Source organism: Morone saxatilis, unplaced genomic scaffold, assembly GCF_004916995.1.
Source record: "Morone saxatilis isolate NCDOM2014 unplaced genomic scaffold, NCSU_SB_2.0 Contig6, whole genome shotgun sequence".
Lineage (NCBI taxonomy): Eukaryota > Metazoa > Chordata > Actinopteri > Moronidae > Morone > Morone saxatilis.
In genome coordinates, this window is record NW_023340206.1 from 8052317 (window position 1) to 8075184 (window position 22868).

The window sequence follows — 22868 nt, forward strand, 5'->3', positions numbered from 1 at the left end:
ATCCTAAAAAAAACACTCATTGTTGATGATTGTTGAGGAAGAATGTATATAAATGCATTTATTGAAGCTCAGATGAGACAACAAAATAAAACAAATATATTGGTGTACTTCGGTGTTTTCACCACTAGGATCGCCAGAAAACCTGTGTCAGTTTGCGCAACCCGGAAGTTGTTGCAGATCACTGATGTGTCGTTTTGAAGTGATCCACGTTAGAGATGTGTCCGTCTCCGTGAGCTCACATTGTGTTGTTTTTGTAGCGTTTACGACTCCGGACGCGCCTCTCGCTGTAGCTCCGCGGAAGGACAACACGGACCAGCGCGGGACGGGAGATGTCCGGTCTTCCGGGCCGGAGTCTCCATAGACACCTGAGGGACGATAAGCTTTGAGGATTGCAAGCGAGGATGAACGAAAGCAGGTACGCACTGTTACGGGCAACCTCAGACTGGTCGCTGGGAGCAATACCGTTACGCTACGTGTGGGTTTACGTCTGCAATGGTTGTTTAGGTCACATTAAGTTGTTTCCTCTCCCAGGAGTCGGAGGCATTGGCTGAAGATGTGGAGGATGATGCTCAGCCCTCTACCTCTGCACAGACCCGTCAATTGGAAAGGTTTTGGTGTTGTTGTGGTGTGTTGTTGTGTTTGTTGTGCTGTTCGGTGTGGGGTTGGGTTCCATTGTGCAGTTTCAGGGTCCTGGTATTCTGCATGCAATATAAGTGCCTAATGTTGTTATACTTTATCTGCTTCCTTGCTTCTACATAGGCGAGCTGTTCTATCTGTGTATTAACCAGAGCTGCACAATATGGTCAGGTGCAATGTCCCAATCACAGAGGCTGCAGTGTTTTATATATAAGGTGAAGTGTGTGATGAAGCAGCATTAGTTCCAGGACTGTAGTGCTGCACAGATGCTCTTGTTCTACAGATGTAAGTGTGTTTGTTACAGACTCCAACAACTCTGCACATGTGGCGAAGTAATAAAGTAGATAACTGGCTCTGTCCGCCAATAACGTACAGCCAAAAATGTACATTTTAATTTATAAAGCACATTTAAACACAGTATTGTGGAGCAGCCTTGTGTATAACCTGGAACTGAAGCGATTGATTGATTAGTTAATTGACTTCATAGCAAAACATTTTGATAATCATTTAGTTTCTTTGTCATATATCATTTTAAACCGAGTATCACTGTTTTCAGACTCTGGGGACAAAACAAACCATATATATTGAATATTGACTTGACTCTGAGACAACATGATGGGCACTTTTCACTGTTTTCTGACATTTTGTAGACCAAATTAATCAATTAAACAATAAACTAATTAGCAGATTAACTGATAATGTAAGTAATCATTAGTTGCAGCCCTAATGTAGCCTGAGAGGCAAAACCCAGGGAGAAACCTGACACAACTGTGGTCTCCTCTCAGAGGAGGGAGTCAGCCCCGGGGTCCAGCTGGCCTTCGCCTCCATGCTGGGAGAAACACCAGAACCACCGTCCTCAGACGATGAGGAGGAAGAGGACAGCTTGAGCTATGTTGATGATGAAGATGATGAGGATTACAAGATGGAGGAAGAGGAGGGAGGAAAGGTGGAGGTGGAGGAGACACAGAAGAGCCAGCGGCGAGGGGGGAAAGGAGGGAGAGGGAGAGGGAAGGGTCGCAGGAGGAGGAGGAGGATGAGGAGGATCCGACGGTCGGAGATGTGTTCGCGCTGGAGATGGAGCTGAACCGAGAAAACAAGAAGATGATGAAGGTGAGGAGGAGGACGAGGAGGGAAGAGTGTGTAAGTGTGTTTTTCTCTCTTAATGTGTGAGCTTATGACTTTGTGTGTGTGTGTGTGTGTGTCCAGGAGCGGCGTCATCGCAGCAAGCTGCCCCGAGCTCTGAGAGGCTTGATGGGAGAAGCCAACATCCGCTACGCCAGAGGAGAGAAAGAGGACGCCATCTTGATGTGTATGGAGATCATCAGACAGGGTACGAAACAACCTGTGTGTGTGTGTGTGTGTGTGTTAGCTGTAGCACTAGACTCTAAACTCTCTCTCTCTCGCAGCTCCTCTGGCCTACGAACCGTTCTCCACGCTGGCTATGATCTACGAGGATGATGAAGAACGGGAGAAAGCGCTGCAGTTTGGTTTGATCGCCGCCCACCTGAACCCCTCCGACTGCGAGGAGTGGATCAGACTGGCAGAAATGTCTCTGGAGCAGGACAACATCCGACAGGCCATCGTCTGCTACACGAAGGGTCAGTGCAAAGGGTTCATAATGAATAATAGTTGTCAGTTGCGGCCCTATCATCAGTATTAACAGGCGCCACTCCCCCCTTGTCGCCTGCTTCCTCAGCCATTAAGTACGACCCCACCAACGTGCGTTACCTGTGGGAGCGCTCCAGCCTCCACATGCGCCTGGGCGAGCACAAACATTGCATGGACGGCTACCGCAGGATCCTGTCACTGCTGCCGATGGAGGACGGAGAGCACTTCATGCAGCTGTCCAAGGACATGGCCAAGTACGGGACACACACTGACACACACATTCACCCACAGAGCCGAACGCGTTTCCTGTCTGTAGGACTCACATCTGTGTGTGTGTGTGTGTGTCTCCTGTTTAGGAGTTACTATGAGAGCAGTGACTTGCCCTCAGCTCTGGGTGTTATAGAGGACGCTCTGGCGCGACACCCCAGCCTGGTCAGCGATGACTTCATCAACATGGCAGCTGAGCTCTTCCTCGCCAACCGCCAGTACGAGAAGGCCCTGCAGGTGCAGTGGACTAACAGCTTTCCTGTGTCATTTAAATACCGAGCAAATAAAAGGTGTATTTTGTCTAAATGAATGGTTATACTTTGTGTGTTTTCTAAGGTCTTGGTCCAGTTTGCAGCTGTAGTTTTGGTCAGAGATGAAATCAAATCTGACTTGGAGGAACCAACACAAGAAGAGAAAGCGGAAGAGAAGATGACTGAGGAGCAGGAGAAGAGTAATGAAGAAAGTACAAAGTCGAAGAGCGTAGAGGAAACGGCAAAAGAGGAGAAGGGTGAGTCTTTTTTTTGACTGATGTCACATGTTTGTGCTTTGTTTTATTACATGTCTAAATATATTTGTCTGTTAATCCCACCGTCTGTTTCACCGGAAGCAGAAATATGAGGGAGTGTTTTTATACTGCGGCGCACTTCAGCCTGTAACACAAAGTGAGGTAAATGGGTTAGCCGGCTATCTTTGGGCTTCACGTCAGTTTTCTGGCATCATGAAGCTGGTCCACTTTTACCAGGGGTAGATCACCGTGGTAACCGAGGCTGAACAACTACCCTGTTACGCGGGAGGATCAGAACAAAGCCTAAAGCATCCTGAGTTCACAATGAAGTGATGAATAATGTAGGCCAATAAAGTGTTCACTCTGGGTTTAAAACAGAATATAACAAACAGAGTTGTTGAATAGATAAAATAAATAAATTACCACACTAATGAATGACAATTTTAGCTGCACTTTAATCGCACTTATGTTTCTTTCACTCCTGACATGATTCCTTCAGTGTATAAATCTTTTACAGACTTATTCCGTCCCTGCAGCTCAGAATAACTGAGTATTAAATCGTTTTAGACTCTGCGATACAATTGTAAATAAAAAGTAACCTTTCTTTTCTTCAGAACACTTCATGTTTAACTGTAAATAAGTGCCACTTGCAACAGTTTGTTTATCAAAAGGAAAAAGAACATACATACTACCGCATATTTAATAATTATACTGATTTAGACTTTCAATACTTGGAAATTATTTTCTACGTGTATATTTCCCCTTGCAGAGTAAAGGTTTTTGCTGTTACAATAAGGGACTGTATGAACATTATTTGGTTAGAGTTATTAATATTTAATTGCGATTCTTGTTAGGACTTATTTGATCATATTAAGTACTCCACTCATGGTCCGAATTATGTTCATATGACAGTGCTCACAGCTAACAGAGCTTTATGATACCGGTTATCCAGGATCACTGAAGAATCAGTGAGTCCAATATAAGGTGGGTTACTAACCTAGGCCAGTTGGCCGTCTTTCTCACGGACAAAGACAGAGGGGCTGGAAATACTCTGTGGTATAATAAATTTGACATTTATATTGCCTTGAGGGATGTTTTAGAAGCGACTGTCTTTATTAAACCCAAGAGACATTTGTCTTTGAAAGCACTGACACTAAAACACGGCTGCTCATTCATTAGGTAACAGAAAATAATTCCTTTCGAAAGCTTAACCCAGGGAGGACAAGTTGACGTTTTGAACAGAAGTCAGCCAGTATGTCTATGCTGCGTTGTCTAACTGTCTTGTAATGTGTTGGCACCAATTAACCCAGTCAAATACAGAGTGCGTAACAGTGATTATTATTCTCCATCAGAACAATCTTTTGGTGTTCTTCTATTCAAGAGCTCAAACTGGCAGGAGGAACATCCCCTTCCTGTACGTCAATGTGGATTGCATAAGTTCAGTGAATCATATTTGTTCCAAAATGTCAACTTTTTAAGAACCAGCTTTGTTTTTAACTTTGAGGTATATTTCATTCAACTGGTTTAGAAAGGATATAGTCTCACACACTCGGAAAAAAAGTTTTCACGTTTGATCTTTTTGTCCAGTGACCTAAAAGATCTGCTGGGTTGATAAACTGGAACTGGTGTTAAAATAATATCAGAACTACTGTTAATTCCTATTTAATGGTCGATGGTGCTGAAAGCTGAGCTCAGAACAAGCGCAGAGAGATTTTTGGCATCAGTGGTAATCCTTAGGTCACAAACAGTCTTTACAAAAGCTGTTTCAGTACTGTGATGAGCTCTGAGGTCGGACTGGTATTATATTAATATATATCATTAGTAACAACAACTGGGGCCTAATAACAGATGAAGAACCAAGAGAGAACCGTTAACCATGTCATCAATATCATATATATCAGCTGCTAAATGGCAAAAACATATTTAGTTAGAAATAAATCTAAGTGAAGGGAATGAAAAACTGTAGTCATGTTATTGTCAAAGGTCCAGTGATTTGTTGTGTTATTGAAATGTAGCTTTCTAACAATCTTCACACCTTCGCTGTGAATTTTCTCACAATCCCACACTCCTCTCCACCACCAATTATAGCTGTTATTTTTAGAACATAGTAACGCTGATTGAGTGTGTTTATGTGTGTGTCCAGGGGAAATTAAGGATGTACAGGTACCAGACAGCGTCCCAGTGGACCTGAGGGCCAAGCTAATGGTCTGCCTCATACACCTGCATGTCTACACACCGCTGGAGGTAAACAAGACAAACACGGTTTTCATAGTAACAGTAAAAATATGACTTAAGCCAAAAATATACATTTCCAGCGGTGACTTTTAACTTTTTGGAGGCAATCAACACCTGTCTCCATCACTCACTCTGTACCCACCCACTCACAGGGACTGGTGTCATCGCTGATGGAGCAGAGTCCGGAGGAGATCGGTGACTTGTACCTGGATGTAGGAGAAGCCTACCTGGAGGAGGGCGAGTACATGTCCGCTCTGCCACTGCTGTCTGCCCTCGTCATATCCGAAAAGTACAACCTGGCTGTCGTCTGGCTCCGACATGCAGGTGGGACCAACAGGAAGAACGATAAAAGTGGTTAAAATATCTTAAAATGAGGATTTAGTAAAACACGCTGAGTGCTTTATATAAACTATAATAATACTACAGCTGTTGTGCATATTTTTCCATTTCATTAAGAGGATAAAACTATTTTTGGACGTGTTGCGTCTAAGCTCCAAGCCTTGTTTCCCGTTGACTGACATTTGAAAGCCGCTGTTGCTAGGGGACAGCATACATTAATACAAGAAGTTTTTCTGCCTACTTTCAACAAGCCCACATAGTGTTGTTTATCAGCCTTCAGCAGTTTAAGTTTGCAGTTTGTATTCCAATCAAATAGTGGAAGATGCTTAGCTTAGCTTCTAATATTTTGCCCACCCCATTTATATCCATGAGGGTAGACTAAATAACAGAAACAGCCTCCAAAATGCCCATACATTTGAATCAACATCTCTCTCAGAACATCTCAACAAAAGCTGAACATTATAACCCTCTTGAAGGTGGGATTTATTGCAGAAACACTAATAATACGAATAAACTGGAAAACTGGGTGTAGTGTGTGTACTTATTTCTTGAATTTTAATTTCAGTTAGACTTTAAAAGCTCCAGCTAGATAGTTCAAACACATTCAGACATAATCCTGCTCAGTCAGATTTGAGAGTTGAAACTGGAATATCCTATTAGTTGGATGTGAGGCATATCAGCAGTAGCAAGGATCCAAAAAAAACTTTGCAGCTAAGGTGCAAGACAGGATTTGAAATGACCCCTCAATTTGGCTCTGATTAGAGAAAATGAAAACCACTGTTACATAAAACGCCTTCATTCTCCCTCGCAGAGTGTCTGAAGGCGCTGGGCCACATGGAGGTGGCAGCAGAAAGCTACACTAAGGTGGTGGAGATGGCTCCGCAGCACCTGGAGGCCCGGCTCTCCCTGGCCACCCTGCAGCAGCAGCTGGGCCGGCCAGATCGCGCCCTCAAGGCCCTGGAGTCCATGTACGACAGTGAAACACTGGCACAGGACTCGTCAGCCGCACAAAAGGCAAGAGCATGTGTGTTTTTGTGTGGGTTAACTAGATTTTATCAGTTTTACAGGTTTTTTTTTATTTATTTGTCTCTCACTTTCCAGGAATATATCACTTTTTCTAGCTTCTTTTGCTCAACAATCACACTTACAGACGTACTTACAGTATGGAAGCACATTTCCAGCAAGAAAAGAGAGAATATGAAAACAAGTCTATGATACAGATAAGAATAAACCCAAATTATAGACAGACAATAATTAAAATGTAGTAAACTCCAAATTTTGACTTGAATTGACTACTTAATGTAGTATGTCAGAATTTGGACTTGGTTTATCATACTTTTCACTACGTATTTTATAATCTTGACTTAGTATCAGTATTGTTATTTTTATGATGCATAACCTACACAGGCATTTTGTTTTCCTGGTGAGAATGGGCTTGTGTATGTTGTCTGTATGTGTTTGTGTGTGCTCATATCGCTCCATATGCTGTGGTTGTAGGAATTAAAGCTGCTGCTGCACCGTTCCACACTGCTGAAGACGCAGGGACAAACACAGGACTACCTGGATGCTATGATCACTATGATCTCCATGCTACTGAAGGTAACACACACACATAAACACACCCACATGGTTTTGATATGTGGTTAAAGCTAATGTGGAGACATGTAGCAGACAGATTGTAGAGAGAAGGCCATTTGCATTTTTATTGTCTCTGTGTGTCTGACAAATGACTCAAATAATGTGTGTGTGTGTGTGTGTCTCCTAGGTGGCCATGCAGCGAGCTAAGGTGTGTGTGCGCACTGTAACCGTGTCAGGCGAGAATCACCTCAGGCTGGTGAAGGGCACAGACATGCTGCCAGAAATTGCTGACCATGAAGCTGCCTATCTGGACAACACTGGTATGGAAATCCATATATATGTGTGTGTGTGTGTTGGTTGTTTGCTTTAGGTCTTCATACCTGGTTACCTGGCTGATGCACAGAGCCTGTAGTTGGCAGGAGCAGAGCAGTTGGCCGGATATTGTTCACTGTCAGCACTTAATAACAGTTGCCATATGTGGAGAAAAAGCTGTTTATTGCCCTCTTAAAGGGCCGCGTTTGAAGCTTTGTATGTGTTAGCTCATTAACTACAAATAGTGTAAGCTATACTTTGCATTATTGTTGACAGTTTTCTAAAGCGTACCACATGTTTTCACATTGACTTGCTGCCTTCCAGGCTCGTAATGTTGTTACAGCATGAAATCAAACTGTAGTGAAGATTTTAGAGTCTGCGTTTAAAAGCCATGCCGTCATGAAGTTAAACTTGGAAGCATTGCATTTGAAAGAGCTTAAAGGTGCAGAGATATGTATCATAATGTACCAATTAGACTTTTACTCCTCCGATAATGGTACAGAAACAGATACAGACCCTGTAAACCCTCTGTGTGGTACTGATTGGGGTCATGTGTAAGTCAACATGAGGTTTTGGAAACTGTTGCTGTAACTGATGGCACAATGTGGTCCCTGTCCAGGTAAAACCAACGTGCTGTCCAAAGAGGACTGGTGGCAGCTGCTGGTGAGCTGCGTCCGGACTCTGTGTGAGGTGAAGCGCTATGAGGAGGCCGAGCTGCTGGTGGAGTCCGCCATGGAGTTCTACTCCTTTTACGACAACAAGCCCAGGAGGAAGGAGCTGGAGTTCTTCGGCCTGTCCGCCACCATCCTGGACCACAACCACTACAAGGCCTACAACTACATCAGGTAGAGGAACAAGAAGTTGTTATCTTGTATGGCTTCTTTTGGGTTTTTTGTGAAGTATAAATTGTCTTCTGTTTGTTTTTCCTCTTCTCAACAGATTGATGCTGATGGAAAATGTGCATCTGCCTCAGCTTTGGAATATTTTCAACCAGGTGTGCTTCTGTCTCTTTGTGTCTTGTATCTCTGTCATTAAGCTTAAATAAAGCTTTATGGATGGATGGATCTATAGATGTAAATAAGCGTCTGAGATGTTTGTTTTCTTCCCCTCAGCTCACGATAACCTCCCAGCACCAGCGCCACCATCGCTTCTGTCTGCGTCTGCTGTTAAAACACCCTGACAACCACGCCTTGTGTGTCCTCTGCGGACACAACGCCATGGTGTCGGGAAGCTTCAAACATGCTCTGGGTACAAAACATACACAGACCACTACTGACCTCACTGCTCGTCCTGCATATCTTAGCTAATAAAGTAGTGAACGGCTTTGAAAAGAGCTGTTTTGCAGCATCCTTATCATGATGTTCACTTCTGCTCTTTGTCTACTTGTTGCCCTGACAACAGCTTTCTTATTACCTCATCCAGCTTGCAGCTGTATTACAATGCAAAAAAAGTACTTAGACAAAAAGGTAGTGAAACTTTCATTTTTGGTTGATTTTGGCAGCCCCCGTGGACAAAAGTGGTAGTGTTTCCACCTCCTCGTTCAAGGAGAATCCGGCTGAATCCGACCCGGTGGCAGACATTAAGAATAACTATATAGAAATAGCCAATCTTCTCGATGATTATGTAGGTCATATGGAGGCATCAGTATTAAATTAAGACTGTTTTTCATAACCAGTTAAAAACTCTATAGACTATTTCATTTCAATCAAGTACATTTTTCCTGTTCATAAAATTCAAAATTCCTTCAATGAGCATGTCCACTTTTATGATCTTATTATTTTTTCTACAGTCAGTCAGTTTGAGATGAGAAAATATTTGTCCATCAGTTTCCATCAGTAATAATCACAATAAACAGTAATAAACACATTTTCAAACTGTTGTGTCTTTAGGTCAGTATGTTCAGGCCTTCCAGACTCACCCCAAAAACCCTCTCCACAGCCTGTGTGTGGGTCTCACCTTCTTCCACATGGCAGGTCAGAAGTATGTAGCCAAACGACATACGCTGGTGCTGCAGGTACAGTGTTTTTGTATCGTACACCTTGTTTTAGCTTTAGAGTTTCCTCCCCTTCTCTGTTCTTCCTGAATAAACAGTACGCGTGTTTTCAGGGTTTCTCCTTCCTGTGGCGTTACGTGGAGCTGCGTGGAGTGTGTCAGGAGAGCATGTACAACCTGGGCAGAGCGCTGCACCAGATGGGCCTCACACATTTGGCCATACATTACTACCAGAAGGCGCTTACACTGCCTGCACAGAAACTGGAGGTGTGTATACATGCAACAACCGTTTCTTCGTGTTATCGAACCGCACTACAGTGTTTGAGCGCTCAGCCTGCTGCATCATAGTGAAGTTAAATTTAGAAACATCTCACTTTTATTTAGGACACCGATGAATGGACCTCAATAAGGCAGCCTTAAAAGATCTTTTCCTCTTTTTGTCTGTCCCTCTCTCCATCCTTTCACCACTCCTCCCTGCAGGGTATCCCAGACGATCATGTGGATCTGAGGAGGGAGATCGCCTTCAACCTCTCCCTCATCTACCAGGCCAGTGGGAACATGGAGATGGCACGGCAGCTCATCGACACACACTGCATCGTTTGAAAGTGCACACAAAGGCCTCATCATCTGTGCCAGGGTTGTTGATTGTGAGACTCAGTTTAAGTCCCTGCAAGTGCCTTATAGAAATATGGAGGACAAAAAAATGACAAATTCATACATAAATAAATGCTGAAATAAATAAATATTTTCATTAACAAATAAACTCGGAAATGAATGCAAAAATAAGTAAATGCATACGTGAATAATACATTTCTGTTGGTTATTAATTAGCAAATATTTAAATTTTATGTATTTCTACTGTATTTATTACATTTATTCTGTATTTCAAGAAATTACATTTCTTTATGTATTTCTACTCCCCTATATTTATTTGTTTATGTAGGCTAATGAGGTAAACAGTACTTAAACTGCACTATAAAGCACAGTTAGTCACAGGATAGTTTAAGTAGAATTACTTTCAACTTGTGGTGTATAAAGCTGAGCTGACTGGTTCGCATGCTACTTATTGTTAGCTTGCTCAGATAACTCAACCCTGGTTTTTCTGACTGACCAATCGTGTTTTACAGTGAGGTTAGTAGCACCAACTTCATTAACAAACAAAAACAGAAAAAATAAATGAACGCAGAAATGTATTGAATAAACATGTATTTTTATTTCACAATTAATTTCCAACATGTATTTGTGTATTTTACTCTGCATTTAATCATTCATTTAACATTTAATTTATGTATTTATTATTTCATTTATTCATATTTCTCTATTTATTTCAGCATTTCTATCTGTATTTATTTGTGAACTCGTCATAACATGGACATTCATACGTCGTGTCAGTTGAGATGTAAATATACGCAATGTATATATACGACGGTGTGATTTAATATGTTTTTGTAGTATTTATACTTTTCCAGCTGGTGCTAAATGAATGTATACATTCTTTGTTATTATCACATCAACAAATAGACCTACATCATTTTCACTTTGAAATAGTAATTTATCTGTTTTTCGGACATAATTTTACTCCAGTTTCATGTCAGCAGATTTTGGATTTTCTTTTGTAGGATTCAATTTAGTTTGCATTATTTGTACATGTTTCTACAGTTCTGTTGTAAAAATTCAACATTTTCAAGCAGTAATGCTCTCGTAACCCATTTTGTAAAGACTTCTATTTTTTGGATGAAACAGTTTCAGTCTGTTTATATATTTTTAAATCATAAAGGTGAGTGTGATGTTGCTTTGTACTCTGGTGTGATTTTGTTTACAGTTATGTGACAAAAATATGGACGGACAGACTTTTCCTTTTGTTGTTGCAGGGATTAAGGCGGTGGGATTATTCGCCAGAGCCCTCCCTCTCTCCTAACCCAACCTTCTGCGTCTATCATGTTTCCTCCTCGGGTCACTGCACTCCATCTAGGCCAGGGGCGGGACTGGGGGGCAGAGCTTCGTTTGTGGGACCTTTTACCCAGTCACTGAAAAATATAATCAGTAATATTGTTCATAGAACCTTCCAAAACAAAGAATCAGAGCACTAGTTCACAATTCTTTTTAATATACCTAACTGTGTTTCTCAATGACGCCTAGTTCAATTCCAGGATGATGAATAATTAATTTAACTCCATAAACAACAGATACAAGTTATCCAATTCTGGATGTTTCATTCTGGTAAACCTGCCAATGACTTTGAAGAATATATGATGAGAAAAAAAAGTTTCTCTGACTTAAAGTCTGTGCACCAAAAATCTGTTTTCTTTTCATTTTTGCAGTAGCTTAGCTCCTGTAGACTGTACCATCAATCCTGCCAGCACTAATTCAAAACATATAATAAATCTAAATCCTAAATCAGAAATAATCAGCAACGTACATAACCTGCTCATGATATTAAACGGCAGGTGCACAGCCCATTACATTATATTAAATCCTACTTTTTTCATATTTTCTTACTTCAGTAAAAACAAACAGGAAAACATTTATTGTAAAAAAAAAAAAGTAAGTAGGTGTGATCTTATGGGCTCCTTAAGTAGGATGTAGTAGCATCTAGTGGTGTGGTTATAGATTGCAGCTCACTCGCTTCACCCTCTCTTCCTAAGCGTGAAAGAAAAACTTGGTGGTCGTGAAACATGCGAATAACACGAACAGCCTTATCTAGAGCCAGTTTTCGGTTTGTCTGTTCTGAGCTACCGTAGAAACATGGCGGCCTCAATGAAAGGTGACCTGCACGTCTGTAGATAAAATCATTCTAAGGTCACGAAAAACACAACGATTGTTATTTTCAGGTGATTATACACTGATGAAAACAAACCTAGGAATATTATATTCCATTTCTACCAATAGATCCTCCTCAATGTTACACTGGCATTATTATTATTTAATGGGGCCCCTTTTTGAGGCCCTGGGTCGGCCCCTGCCCCGCCCTTGGATGAGTTTTGATCCTGGGTTGCCCTCATTAAACTGCATCACTGCCTACATATGAAAAGTGTGATTAAAATAGTAATCCTCCTATGGTCTTTAATTGAAATCACTTCTGGTACATAAACAGATAAGGAACCTCCTTTGGCGACCCCTTGAAGGTCCCCGAACCCCATGTTGGGCGCCCGTTATCCACAAAGAGGGGGTGGCGGCTGGTGGGAGGTGTTAAATCAGTTATTTTGCTGCTGAGCTCCGCCAGTATGGACTCTCAAAACAAGGCCTGGCTTTAAAAATAAAAAGTTGCTAACCAGCACTTATGAGGTAAATATGTTGTTATAAGCAGAATGCGGTCGGTTTTATTTCTCTCCGGTATGGAAGAGCGTCATCACACCGGGAATAAAGTGCGTGAAGCGGCGGAAACGGGGCGGCGGATGTGAAGTGGTCCAGCCAAATAAATAAGATATGAACGCGTCTTTTCTTCCCAGCCTGGCAACATCGCGGGGAGGTCAACGACGCTGCGGATAGAAAGAGATGGCAACCATGATTTAGACACGGGAATAATAATTTAAAAAAAAAAAAACATTTGTAAAGGAGGGTTTCGCCTTTACCGGAGGTTTGGGAGTACCGAGACGCGGCGGCGCTGCGCCCGGGCTCTGGAGCCCCGGATCCCGCTTGGAAGCCGATGAAGTGCCGGTGGTGCCCGGGCCGTATGGAGGTCCGTCGTCCATGATTAAGCGACTTTGTCGTGGATTTTCTTGGCACGCAGAAGGGCTTGTAAACGACGTTTATATCGCCGTAGCAAAGGTAAGTGAGGTGTTTCACATGTATGTGTAATAATAGATTTATTTTTCTGCACCAGGAGGTTGCTTTGATGTGGATCTGGCAACCTGATGTGTCACCACCAAGCCTTTAATTGACGTTTTCTACAAGCGCAAATGGATTTCATCACATATTTTTCTTCACTCACCAGTCTGTCTGCTGCTCTGCCTCCGACTGGGCTGCTATTGTGAGCTGATGAAGTCATGCTTTGATAGGCTCCACTTGCAGCAACAGTGACAAATAAAGGCCAACAGCAAAGCCAAAATAAAATCTCTGTCCTGGGCAGCATCATGTGTTGCTTGCTGTCAAAGAGGCTTTAGGCAAAAAAGGGGGAAAGTCAGCCTACTCACACACAAACACACACACACTGTTGGAGAATGTGTGTAAATCAGATCAGAGCTGTGGTGTGCTCACACAATCAGATCAATTCCAAAATAACAGGACAGCTCATCTCCTATTTCCTCCTTAATAGCTTCATCTGACCATGATTGTAATCTGTGTATAATAAACTACAGTGTAGGCTGAGGTTAAATTTGGCAGGAAATTGATTGGCAGGTCCTTGGTGAGCTCTTCATTGTGTTTTGTCTGTGGCTGTCGATGAGGATGTGGTTTTTCTTGCAGATGTGTGTTTATCACTAAAAACAACCAGTCTGAAGCTTTGTCTCTACGGAACAAAGTAACATTTTAGTTTGGATGTGTACTCCAGCGTATGATCTATATATTCCTCCTCCACTCTGCTGTATCTTGGCATTGCACTACAATACAGGGGAGATTCTCAAGTGTATTAAGCCTATTTTTGACCACAAGGCCTATTGACCCGATATTTGAGACCACTTTCATTATCAGTGCACCCTGCCTCGTGCTTTTCCTCAAATTAAACTCCCTGATCTACATCCGAAAAGACCTTCTTTTTTTTTTTATTTGCTCTTGGATAACACTTGCAACCGTGTTGTGTAAGCAAACAAATCCCCCCATATGAAACTTTGTCACGCAGTTCAGTGTGTCGGTATGTGGTTGATGTTAAAGCTGCAATAGCCAGTTCTTGTGGAAAATAACCTTCAGTACTTAAAAGTGTGGCTACAGAACACAGGATCCATCCCTGATACGAGACTGTAGATTCATTCCCGTAACCCCCATAATAATGCTAGGCATTGATTTTGTTCTAAACACAGGAAGTGACCAGTCAAAATATAAAGTGGTGCTTAAGTGATTTGGCATTGCATTCCCATAAAGTTGGGGGACTCAGAAGAGACAGATTTTGAAAAAGAATGGTCAAAACTGAAGCAGCAAAGGCAGAGATATCCTGACTTTTAATCTGGGTGACACTCCTACGTTTCCCATAATGCAACCCAGTAATCTATTGACGGATTGCATTTGAACTAGATTTCCATTTCAACTGCTCAGAGCGTCAACTAAGTGAAGGCTGTAGTAACAATCTGTTTATTATTAGCACTTCTGTATTTGTTCCTTATTAAATCAGTCGTACACACATTACTGTCCAACACCTGTCTGTGGACATGTTTGTATGAGCAAAATTCCCCATAATGCATTGTTATCAGCTGGTATCGCTAACGGTGGCTGATGGCTAATCTGGCTAGAGCTCAGTTTTCTGAACTGTTGAACTGGGATGTGTTCAACTCGGGTGTGATGTCATTCCCAACTTCACATTTCTGTGAGAATAAACAGGATTTTTGACACATTTACAACACAATGGGCGAATGAGAGAAGAACGATAAGACACGGTGTAGCTCCACTGCTTTCAGCAACACAAACACAGTAAAAGGTAAAAGCATATGTTCCGCCCACTGTGTCGTAAATGTGTCAAAAATACCGCTGGGTTTATTCTCTCTAGAAATATGAAGGTATTTTTCAGGCGGAGGAAATGCAAGAAGGATCCATCTAACTGGTCGCATGTCAGTTAATGTTTGAAGTAACTGAATTCCTGATGTAATAAATGTAATAAATGTCACAAAAAGTTATAGTGAATGGATCATTTGTTAGTGGTAAGCAACAGGAATCCATGATGCATCCTGCATTAACTTATGTGTATCAAGTATATGATTTGTACCTAAACATACGCCCAGTCTTTGCCTCAGCCCCTGACCAGTAGCTGTTAGTGGAGCACTGTCATGTCTGTCATGTTGGTCTGCATAAGGTTAGAAATACAAGAATGCAGTGAAACAAAAACACACACAAACTGGCACAGAGGAATGTGACGGGTGTGTTGGGGACAGGAAGCTGTCGCCTCTGACGGGACCGCCTCATTGTTCTCCAATCACGCTAAAGCTATTTCAGGACTGTGTGTGTGTGTGTGTGTGTGTGTGTAAATGTGTGTGTCATAGTGGTCCTATCTCAGAAGTCTGCTTTTGTACAAACCAATACCAGAGTTTATACGAGCAAATTTGTCGTCCAGATCGAACAAACACCCAACCAGGGAAGTTAACTGTCTGTGTGTGTTTGTCCCCGCGGGCAGAGAAGTGAACCATCCCAACACCACAACGTTCTTTGAGCAAATAGGACGAATTTCTCTTCAGGGACTGGGTCAGCCGTCAATGTAGCTCCACTTTGTGATTTAAGTAGGCTGATATATTTTTTTCTTTGCATCTAAATCTCGCCTAGTGCAGCTTTTAAGCTCTGACACTTGCATAATTCAGTAACGTAGCCTTTTTCCTGCACAAGCACTGCTCCCACCTAGAGGAATATCAGCCGTATTTTGATTTCAGTGGAGAGTTTCGGACTCAGAGTGATGAAAATGATCCTCCTGTCGTGCCCACAAACATTTAGTTTTTATAGGAAACACTTGTGAATGTGCACGCTCTTCTACCCTTCGTTTCTTTGTCTCAGCGTAGGATGAAAGTAGTACCAAATCAAACACAGGTTTTGGGCGTATGTGCGTTACTTCCAGTGCAAACAGCCTGTGTGTGTAGCACCACCATCCCTGGCTGACAGTGTATTGATGTCAGTGCCTGGGTCTGTTTTCATGTTTCATCGGTTTTTTGTGTGTGTGTATTTAGTCACAAAGTCTCACCATTTATAAATAACCTGCAGACTTGAGGCTGCTGCTGGAGGAAAGCTTGCACTTTACTGTATCGCACACAGTACGCTTAAACACTTCAGGTACGCAGGCCCGGCTGGACAAGCTGGCAGAATGAGAGCTTGTTCATAGATAATTAAAAAGCATTTTTAATGGCAATAAATCATTTTTGTTAGATAAAAAAGTAAGTAGTAAGTTTTGACTTCTTTTATTGATTTTGATTTTCAGAAAGAAGACAACAGTGCCATATACAATCTTCTTCGTCATTATACTTTCTAGCCAACAAGACGTAAGAAGTGTGCTTCGTTAAAATTGGCTTATGCATTTGTAAAGTGTTTCCTTAAAGCTGCTCCGATCAGTATTTTTTATATTAACAATAGATCAGATTCCGATGTGCAACGTGAAAGTGAAACTCTAGGGAGTTCTTCAGCGTCTTGTAGCTCAGTCTCTTTGTTGTACGGCTCGTAAATTTCCCGTTTAGGTTCAGTTGTGTCGCTCTCATCTGCGTCATATCCAGGCAGCTGTTTTTCACCTAAACAGCTGTGATGAACCCTCTGTTCATCACCTGCTACCATACATGCTGAGTGCATAAATAGCCAATTGTTTGCTAACGCGATAGAAACAGCTTTATATAGGGATTATATGGTAATGCTGTGTTTCCAGCTTGTGCTGCCCTTATAAAACAATTAATGCAAGTCTAAACTATTAATGAATTATCAGGTGTTGCATCAGTTCATTTATTGTTCCAGGTTGAGCCTATTGTCGATGATAAGATAACAACATCAGGGAGTGTACCTTTTTAAGCTGATGGGGTAACCCCGCCACTGCAGCAGCTCACCTACAGCATTATAGCTTATGATCTCACACACTTTGATCAAAACCCTGCTCAGATGACCACACACACACACACACCCACACACACACACACACACACACACACACACACACTTAGTCTTAGAGGCATGGGGCAGTAGGGCAGTGATGAGTCAGCTCTGTGATACAGTCTACACACTCCATCAATCCACTCACTGTCTCCTCTATCTGTGTGTGTGTGAAAGTATTTGTGTCACGGGGTGCATGTGTAGGCAACTTTACCTGTGTGTGTGTGTGTGTGTGTGCTGATAGCACGGCGCCAGTGCCCCCCTCCCACCATCCACCTCCTCCTGCTGTACCGAGCTGCAGTCTGCTGAGGTGGAAATACAACATGACATTCTTCAGAAAGGGGGTTGGGAAATTGACGCAAACTAGAAGACAAGTGTGGAATCTCATGCTGTGTTCGTTTTCCTCAGATTGCAGATTTTTACAGCTCTGTGGTTAAGTAGTGGAAAAGTCTGCCGATATATTATATTATATTATGAGCTATTCAAAGCTACTTTCTGAGGGCCCCTGATAAACAGACACTGCCTACCATCCATCCGTCATACAACATCTGTGATTCAGTTACGTTTAAAGACTTCTGCAGCATAATTGCATCAGGAATATTTATCTGTTGCATTATGTCACACAAATGTGGAACAGAAATCCGTTTGTCCAGTGAAGTACCACAGGCCTAACTGATTCCCGGTACAACAATTTAGTGCTAATTCTATGTCCAAATGGAAGTTTTAAAATTGTGGTATTAATATTAAACTATTTTTACTTTATAACATATTTCATGATATAATATTTATATTGCAGTCCAGTAGGAAGTGACATTCAGTGTCATTTAGAAACTAATGTTGGCAAGCTATACTGGAGTACCAGCAGCACGGGTTTACCCAAATGTTAAACAGGGGCGGAAGTAACTAATTGCAACTACTCACGTTATTGTGATTAAGTCATTTATTGGATACTTGTACTTATACAAGCCTGTAATTTGACTCTTACTTAAGTTTGCATTACATTGGCTAATCTACTTTGCTTTTTTAAAGTCATTATTCGCTACTCAGTAGGCTTAGAATTTATGTCCAAACCTTTCATCTGCATTTTTGTATCCAATAAGCAACAAATTGACCCGAAACGCTGCCCATGTCAACCAGTTGAGCTGATCAGACTGAGAGCGCAAGCACTATGCAGGCCAATGAAAACCGTGGGGAGGAGAAAAATGCAGAACCAGGCATCGGTTTGGTTTGGTGAGGTGACCACACTCTCCAAACCACAGTGTAGGAGTTGGGAGTAATTTGCGAGCAATTTTGGGAAGACTTGGAGAAACAGAAATCAAATAGAGACAGATCAGGCCCTTGCTTTGCTGTTTGTTTGCATTGGGAATAGTTTATACTAATTATATGAGTTCTACGCATGGTTCAGAAACATTTTAAGGTTACCTTCAATAGACAAATTCCTGCTTTATCTGTAGATTTGATATCTACGGTGGATGTCAGGTCACATGGACTTTGAGAGGGCGTGTGAACCGATCGGTTGAGCTTTAGGTTGCAGTTGGTGTGAGCAGTGCAGAGTTTTATGTGCATGTCTAATGTGGAATTCACGGCTGTAAGACCCAGACTGACTGAGGTCAAAGGTCGTCTCTGTGAGTTGTGTGAGACGGGGAGCAGAGGGAGGAGTGTGGAGGAGAGGGGGTCATGTTAGGGGTGGAGAGGAGATATGGGGGAGGTTTTAGTAGAGGTCAGGTATTAATAGATTAGCCTTTATGTGTGACCTTGAATGTCAATGTAACTTAGATTGGAGTGGGCAGTTATAGAGAAATAAATGATCTCACTGCAGTGACAGATTTTACAAACTTACCTTGCAGCAAAGTCCTTTCATATTTTTCATTACTGTAACATATTTTAACCAATGGCTTCTAGTTCTAAGTTGTTTGTAGACAAAAGTGTCAGACTTGTAGAATCTGAATTGCACTAAAGCTGTTCTGGAGGCACGTAGTGGCCCAACTCTGACAAAAGTTGGATTCATGTGTTTTTTTTAATATATATATTTTGCACTGAGATTTGAGTTTCACCTAATTTCCATTTTATTCACACAGCAATCTGTTGAGTTTAAATGTGATGGACAGCTGGATGGAAACGTAGCAGCAGAGGCAGCCGGAGCTCCAGCTGCAGATTGAAGCCGTGTGGTAATGCAGCGGATTAGAGAACGCATTCTGTCAACAGTAAATCCCCCATTCTCTGTTTTAATCCTGCCGCTGGATCCAGGACACTTACCTCCCAAGAGCCTCACGTGCATTGTGTGTGTGCGTCTCTGATTAGTTTTATAAAGACACGAGGCAGCAGTGTATATGTGTGTGTGTGTGTGTGTGTGTGTGTGTGTGCAGCAGGGCTTTAGTTTGTGGAACTCTCAGGATGGGGTTTTTTTCTGAGAAGGAGAGAGTGAAGAGTGTCAGTGTTAGTACAAAGCCTGCAAACCTTCAGCATGATTTTAAGTTTGTGTGTGTGTGTGTGTGGCTTTACACTCTGCTATCAGCACCGTGCTTGGCACTGGCCCCTGCCCAGATCTATTTATAAAACTCAGTCCAGATGTGTGGGCGTGAATGTGTGCGTGTGTGTGAGAGAGCCTAGTTTATGAAGTATTTAATTTTAGTATCTCTCACATCATTGTGGGTAATAACAATGAATTCAGAGGTTGTTCCTCAGTAAAACCACAGAATTATTTGAAAAAAATAAGGAAACCGCAGTTTGACAGGATGTCGTACTTTCCAACTAAATTTCACTTTAACTTAACTTTTCTTCTAATTGTTGGATGTCACTGTAATGGTACTGGCAGGAAGAGCTTTTACTCTGGAAATGAGCAACATCCATGCATAAATTGGGAGTAATTGTATGTTTCTGTACCTACACTGGTTATCAGTCATGCCTCATCAAGACTATTTCCTGTAGTGTTTGTTTTATAGTCTGTTCCAGGTCCTGTGAAGAAGAGTTTCCATAGTGTTGTATATTCTCCATGGGAAAAGGAACGTCAGTCTGGAACTGTTGTGACAGAAATGTTTGGACAGGATTTGCTCTCATTATCCTCGCCATGAACAAAATGCGGATGTTCAAATGCAGCGAGGTCCACGTGGGAAATGTTGCTGAAATCGAGACAAACTTTTACTTTGTAACTCAAAGTGACTCCCACACTGTCCGTGTCAGTTTGCTTTTAAATGGATTTCTACACAGACTTCTGATAAGAAAAAATATATACATATTGTATTTGTCTGTCTATTTACCAGGTGAAATTACTTTTTTAAAGCCTGCTGGTGAATCTGAAGGCCAGCCACTGTTTTCAGTTCGGTCTCATTATGATGATGATTTTGATTGTATAGTTTAATTCAGAAGCACTTCTTCAGCAGCAAACAGCACACAGATGCAGTTAGTGAATAGCTGGTGAACGTAGTGGCACATCTAGCAGCTGAAGAGCCAGAACTTTTTCTCAGGAGTTGGTGTGAAGAGAAGAGTGAATATTCATTCGGTGGTCAGAAACTGGACTAATCATTGGCAACTTGAAATTCATCAATTCATTTATATATTACTTAGAGTGGCTAAAAAAGAGCTACTATTATTGATAGAAATATGGGAAACAGCCTTTTCTTTAACATTAACCAGACAGAACATAGCACAAGGAGAATAGAGTAGAACAAATAAAATATAAAGATCATTAAGAAAGATGATACATCAAAATAAGAATGAGATATAAAAATATAGAAAGGAGGAAAGGGGAATACGTTTAAAGTAAATGAGATGAATGGAGCCAGGTTTGGTGTGGCCTTCGTCCAGAAAGGCAGTGAAGGTAGATCAGATCTTTTTAATGTCATCAAATGTCTCTACAAATCGGATTCTCTCCAAATAGAGTATCAGATAAGTCATTAAGCCAGCGCCGTACTGAGGTGCGGGAGCAGAACAGTTATGAGGCCATAGGCAATAAACTGTCTTCGAGGCTTCCTGAATGTGTTCAGTGCCTCTGTTGTGCCGAGGATAATCAGCTTTGGGTCAGAATACTGAGGTCTTGATTGTTTTATTGGTTTTAGGACTTGCTGACACTGAATTAAACTGTGGCTGACTGGCTGCCACAGTTTCAAAGTTTACTTTACTTCTGTCAGTTACACATTTGTATCCATTGGATTCATGTTAAAATTGGATTTAGACATAACTGCCACTGACACTTTAGTTCAGTGGGAGACAATGTTTGCTGTCAGAAATTCCTGATTCTCAGATTGATCAAACACAGAAATAAAGGGAAATAAAATACACATTGTGATTTGTATTTGCTGTTTGTGTTATTAAAGAAGAAAGGCAAAATAACTGTATTTAATTATGCCACAGTGTATGTTCATATGTATGTATATGTACATATAGCATAAATCACAATGTGTATTGTATTCCCTTTTATTTCTGTGTTAGACATGGGCTATATTAGATTTTAAAAGCCAAAATGAAAACAAGTCAATTTTTCTTTCTCCTCTTCTTCAGTTATTTCCCCTACTCTCTCTCTTTCATGCAGTTTCCTGTATTTCTCTCTCTCCCTCTAGCTCTCTATCAGCAGCACATTGCACAGCTAATTTAGAAGCATTACACGAGGGGTATGGTATGCCTGTGTGTGCGTGCACATCCATTCAGTCTTATAATGGCAAGAAGGATGGAGGGAAGGAGAGGAAGGAGGTCTGACGTGACTGGTGCGGAAGCTGAGACATGGTTTGGCGTAATCACCTGTCACCACGGCAACCAAAGTCTGTGTGTGCGAGAGAGCGAGCGGTGGAGAAACTGAAAGAAAGGAGATGAAGAAGAGAGAAAATGAACAGGAGAGAGTGCGTGTGTTTTAAAAGGTCAACAGGATATGGTTTTATTTCTGCCTGTCCAGGAAGTGGAATTGAGCCTTTTCACCTCTGAGGTAGCCGCAGGTGGAGACATCTTTACACACTCATCGTGTGGCTCACATCAAGGCTTATCTTTGTGCTGTAAAGTTATTGTAGGAAGACATTTTGATATGCCACAGTAGAAAAAGCCCATTTGTAAATACAATAATAATGCCTGGATTCCACTTGGTTCCCTCTGTTTGAGGAGCCTGTTACAGTGCCATGTCCTCTGTTAACACCTGTGCTTTTCCTACTGTGACGAGTCAAAAGGTGTGATGGAAAAAAGGCTTTTTCCATGCTGTATCCTCACGCTGATCTCCTCATAAACGTTTTATTTTTTTATTTGATATCATTTGATATTATCAGAGTAAAAGTGACGATTTACCCTGCTGCACACAGAAGATACTGACCATCATCCCTCTTCTTATCCTCCTTTTCCCCATCACCTTTTTACTTCCTCTATCTGTCTCTCTCTCCTATAGGTCTCCAACCTCCCTTCACCCCTCTCCTCCCTGTGGATCATAGGAACGCCCCGTCATCACCCCCTCCTCCCCGGACAGACCAACGGAAGGATTCCCGGATTGCCTTTCAGCCCTGATTCCTTGTCTCTCTCTGCCCATCTTCCACCTCCATCACTTTCCTTTGTCATAATGGCTAGCTGAATGATTTATAAAGTACTGTAGTGCCCTCGAGCAAGGCATTGCTCTGCCGTTGACACGTTTGTCAATATGGTTGGGGGTCCGAGGGTGTTAAGAGGGATAAATCAGCAGCATCGACGTTCACAGTGTAAACGTAATATATGTGACTGATCTAAGAGA

The 22868-nt window shown here is 41.8% G+C and overlaps 1 protein-coding gene and 1 long non-coding RNA gene across 2 annotated transcripts; both read left to right on the forward strand.

Annotated features, from left to right (window-relative positions):
- Nucleotides 1-1656: 1656 nt before the first annotated feature.
- On the forward strand, nucleotides 1657-10292 carry gtf3c3 (general transcription factor IIIC, polypeptide 3; the record flags this gene model as incomplete). Its single annotated transcript, XM_035677563.1, is given in 17 exon segments — nucleotides 1657-1746; nucleotides 1843-1966; nucleotides 2043-2234; nucleotides 2333-2498; nucleotides 2601-2748; nucleotides 2848-3019; nucleotides 5160-5260; nucleotides 5404-5575; nucleotides 6402-6604; nucleotides 7088-7189; nucleotides 7356-7488; nucleotides 8100-8325; nucleotides 8420-8474; nucleotides 8593-8728; nucleotides 9370-9494; nucleotides 9587-9739; nucleotides 9953-10292. Coding segments are annotated over 17 exon segments (2421 nt in total), but the record flags the coding sequence as incomplete, so codon positions are not given.
- Nucleotides 10293-12593: 2301 nt separating this feature from the next.
- LOC118339993 lies at nucleotides 12594-22868 on the forward strand. Its single transcript, XR_004797346.1, has 2 exons — nucleotides 12594-13240; nucleotides 22533-22868. It is a non-coding gene; the product is annotated as an uncharacterized LOC118339993 (long non-coding RNA).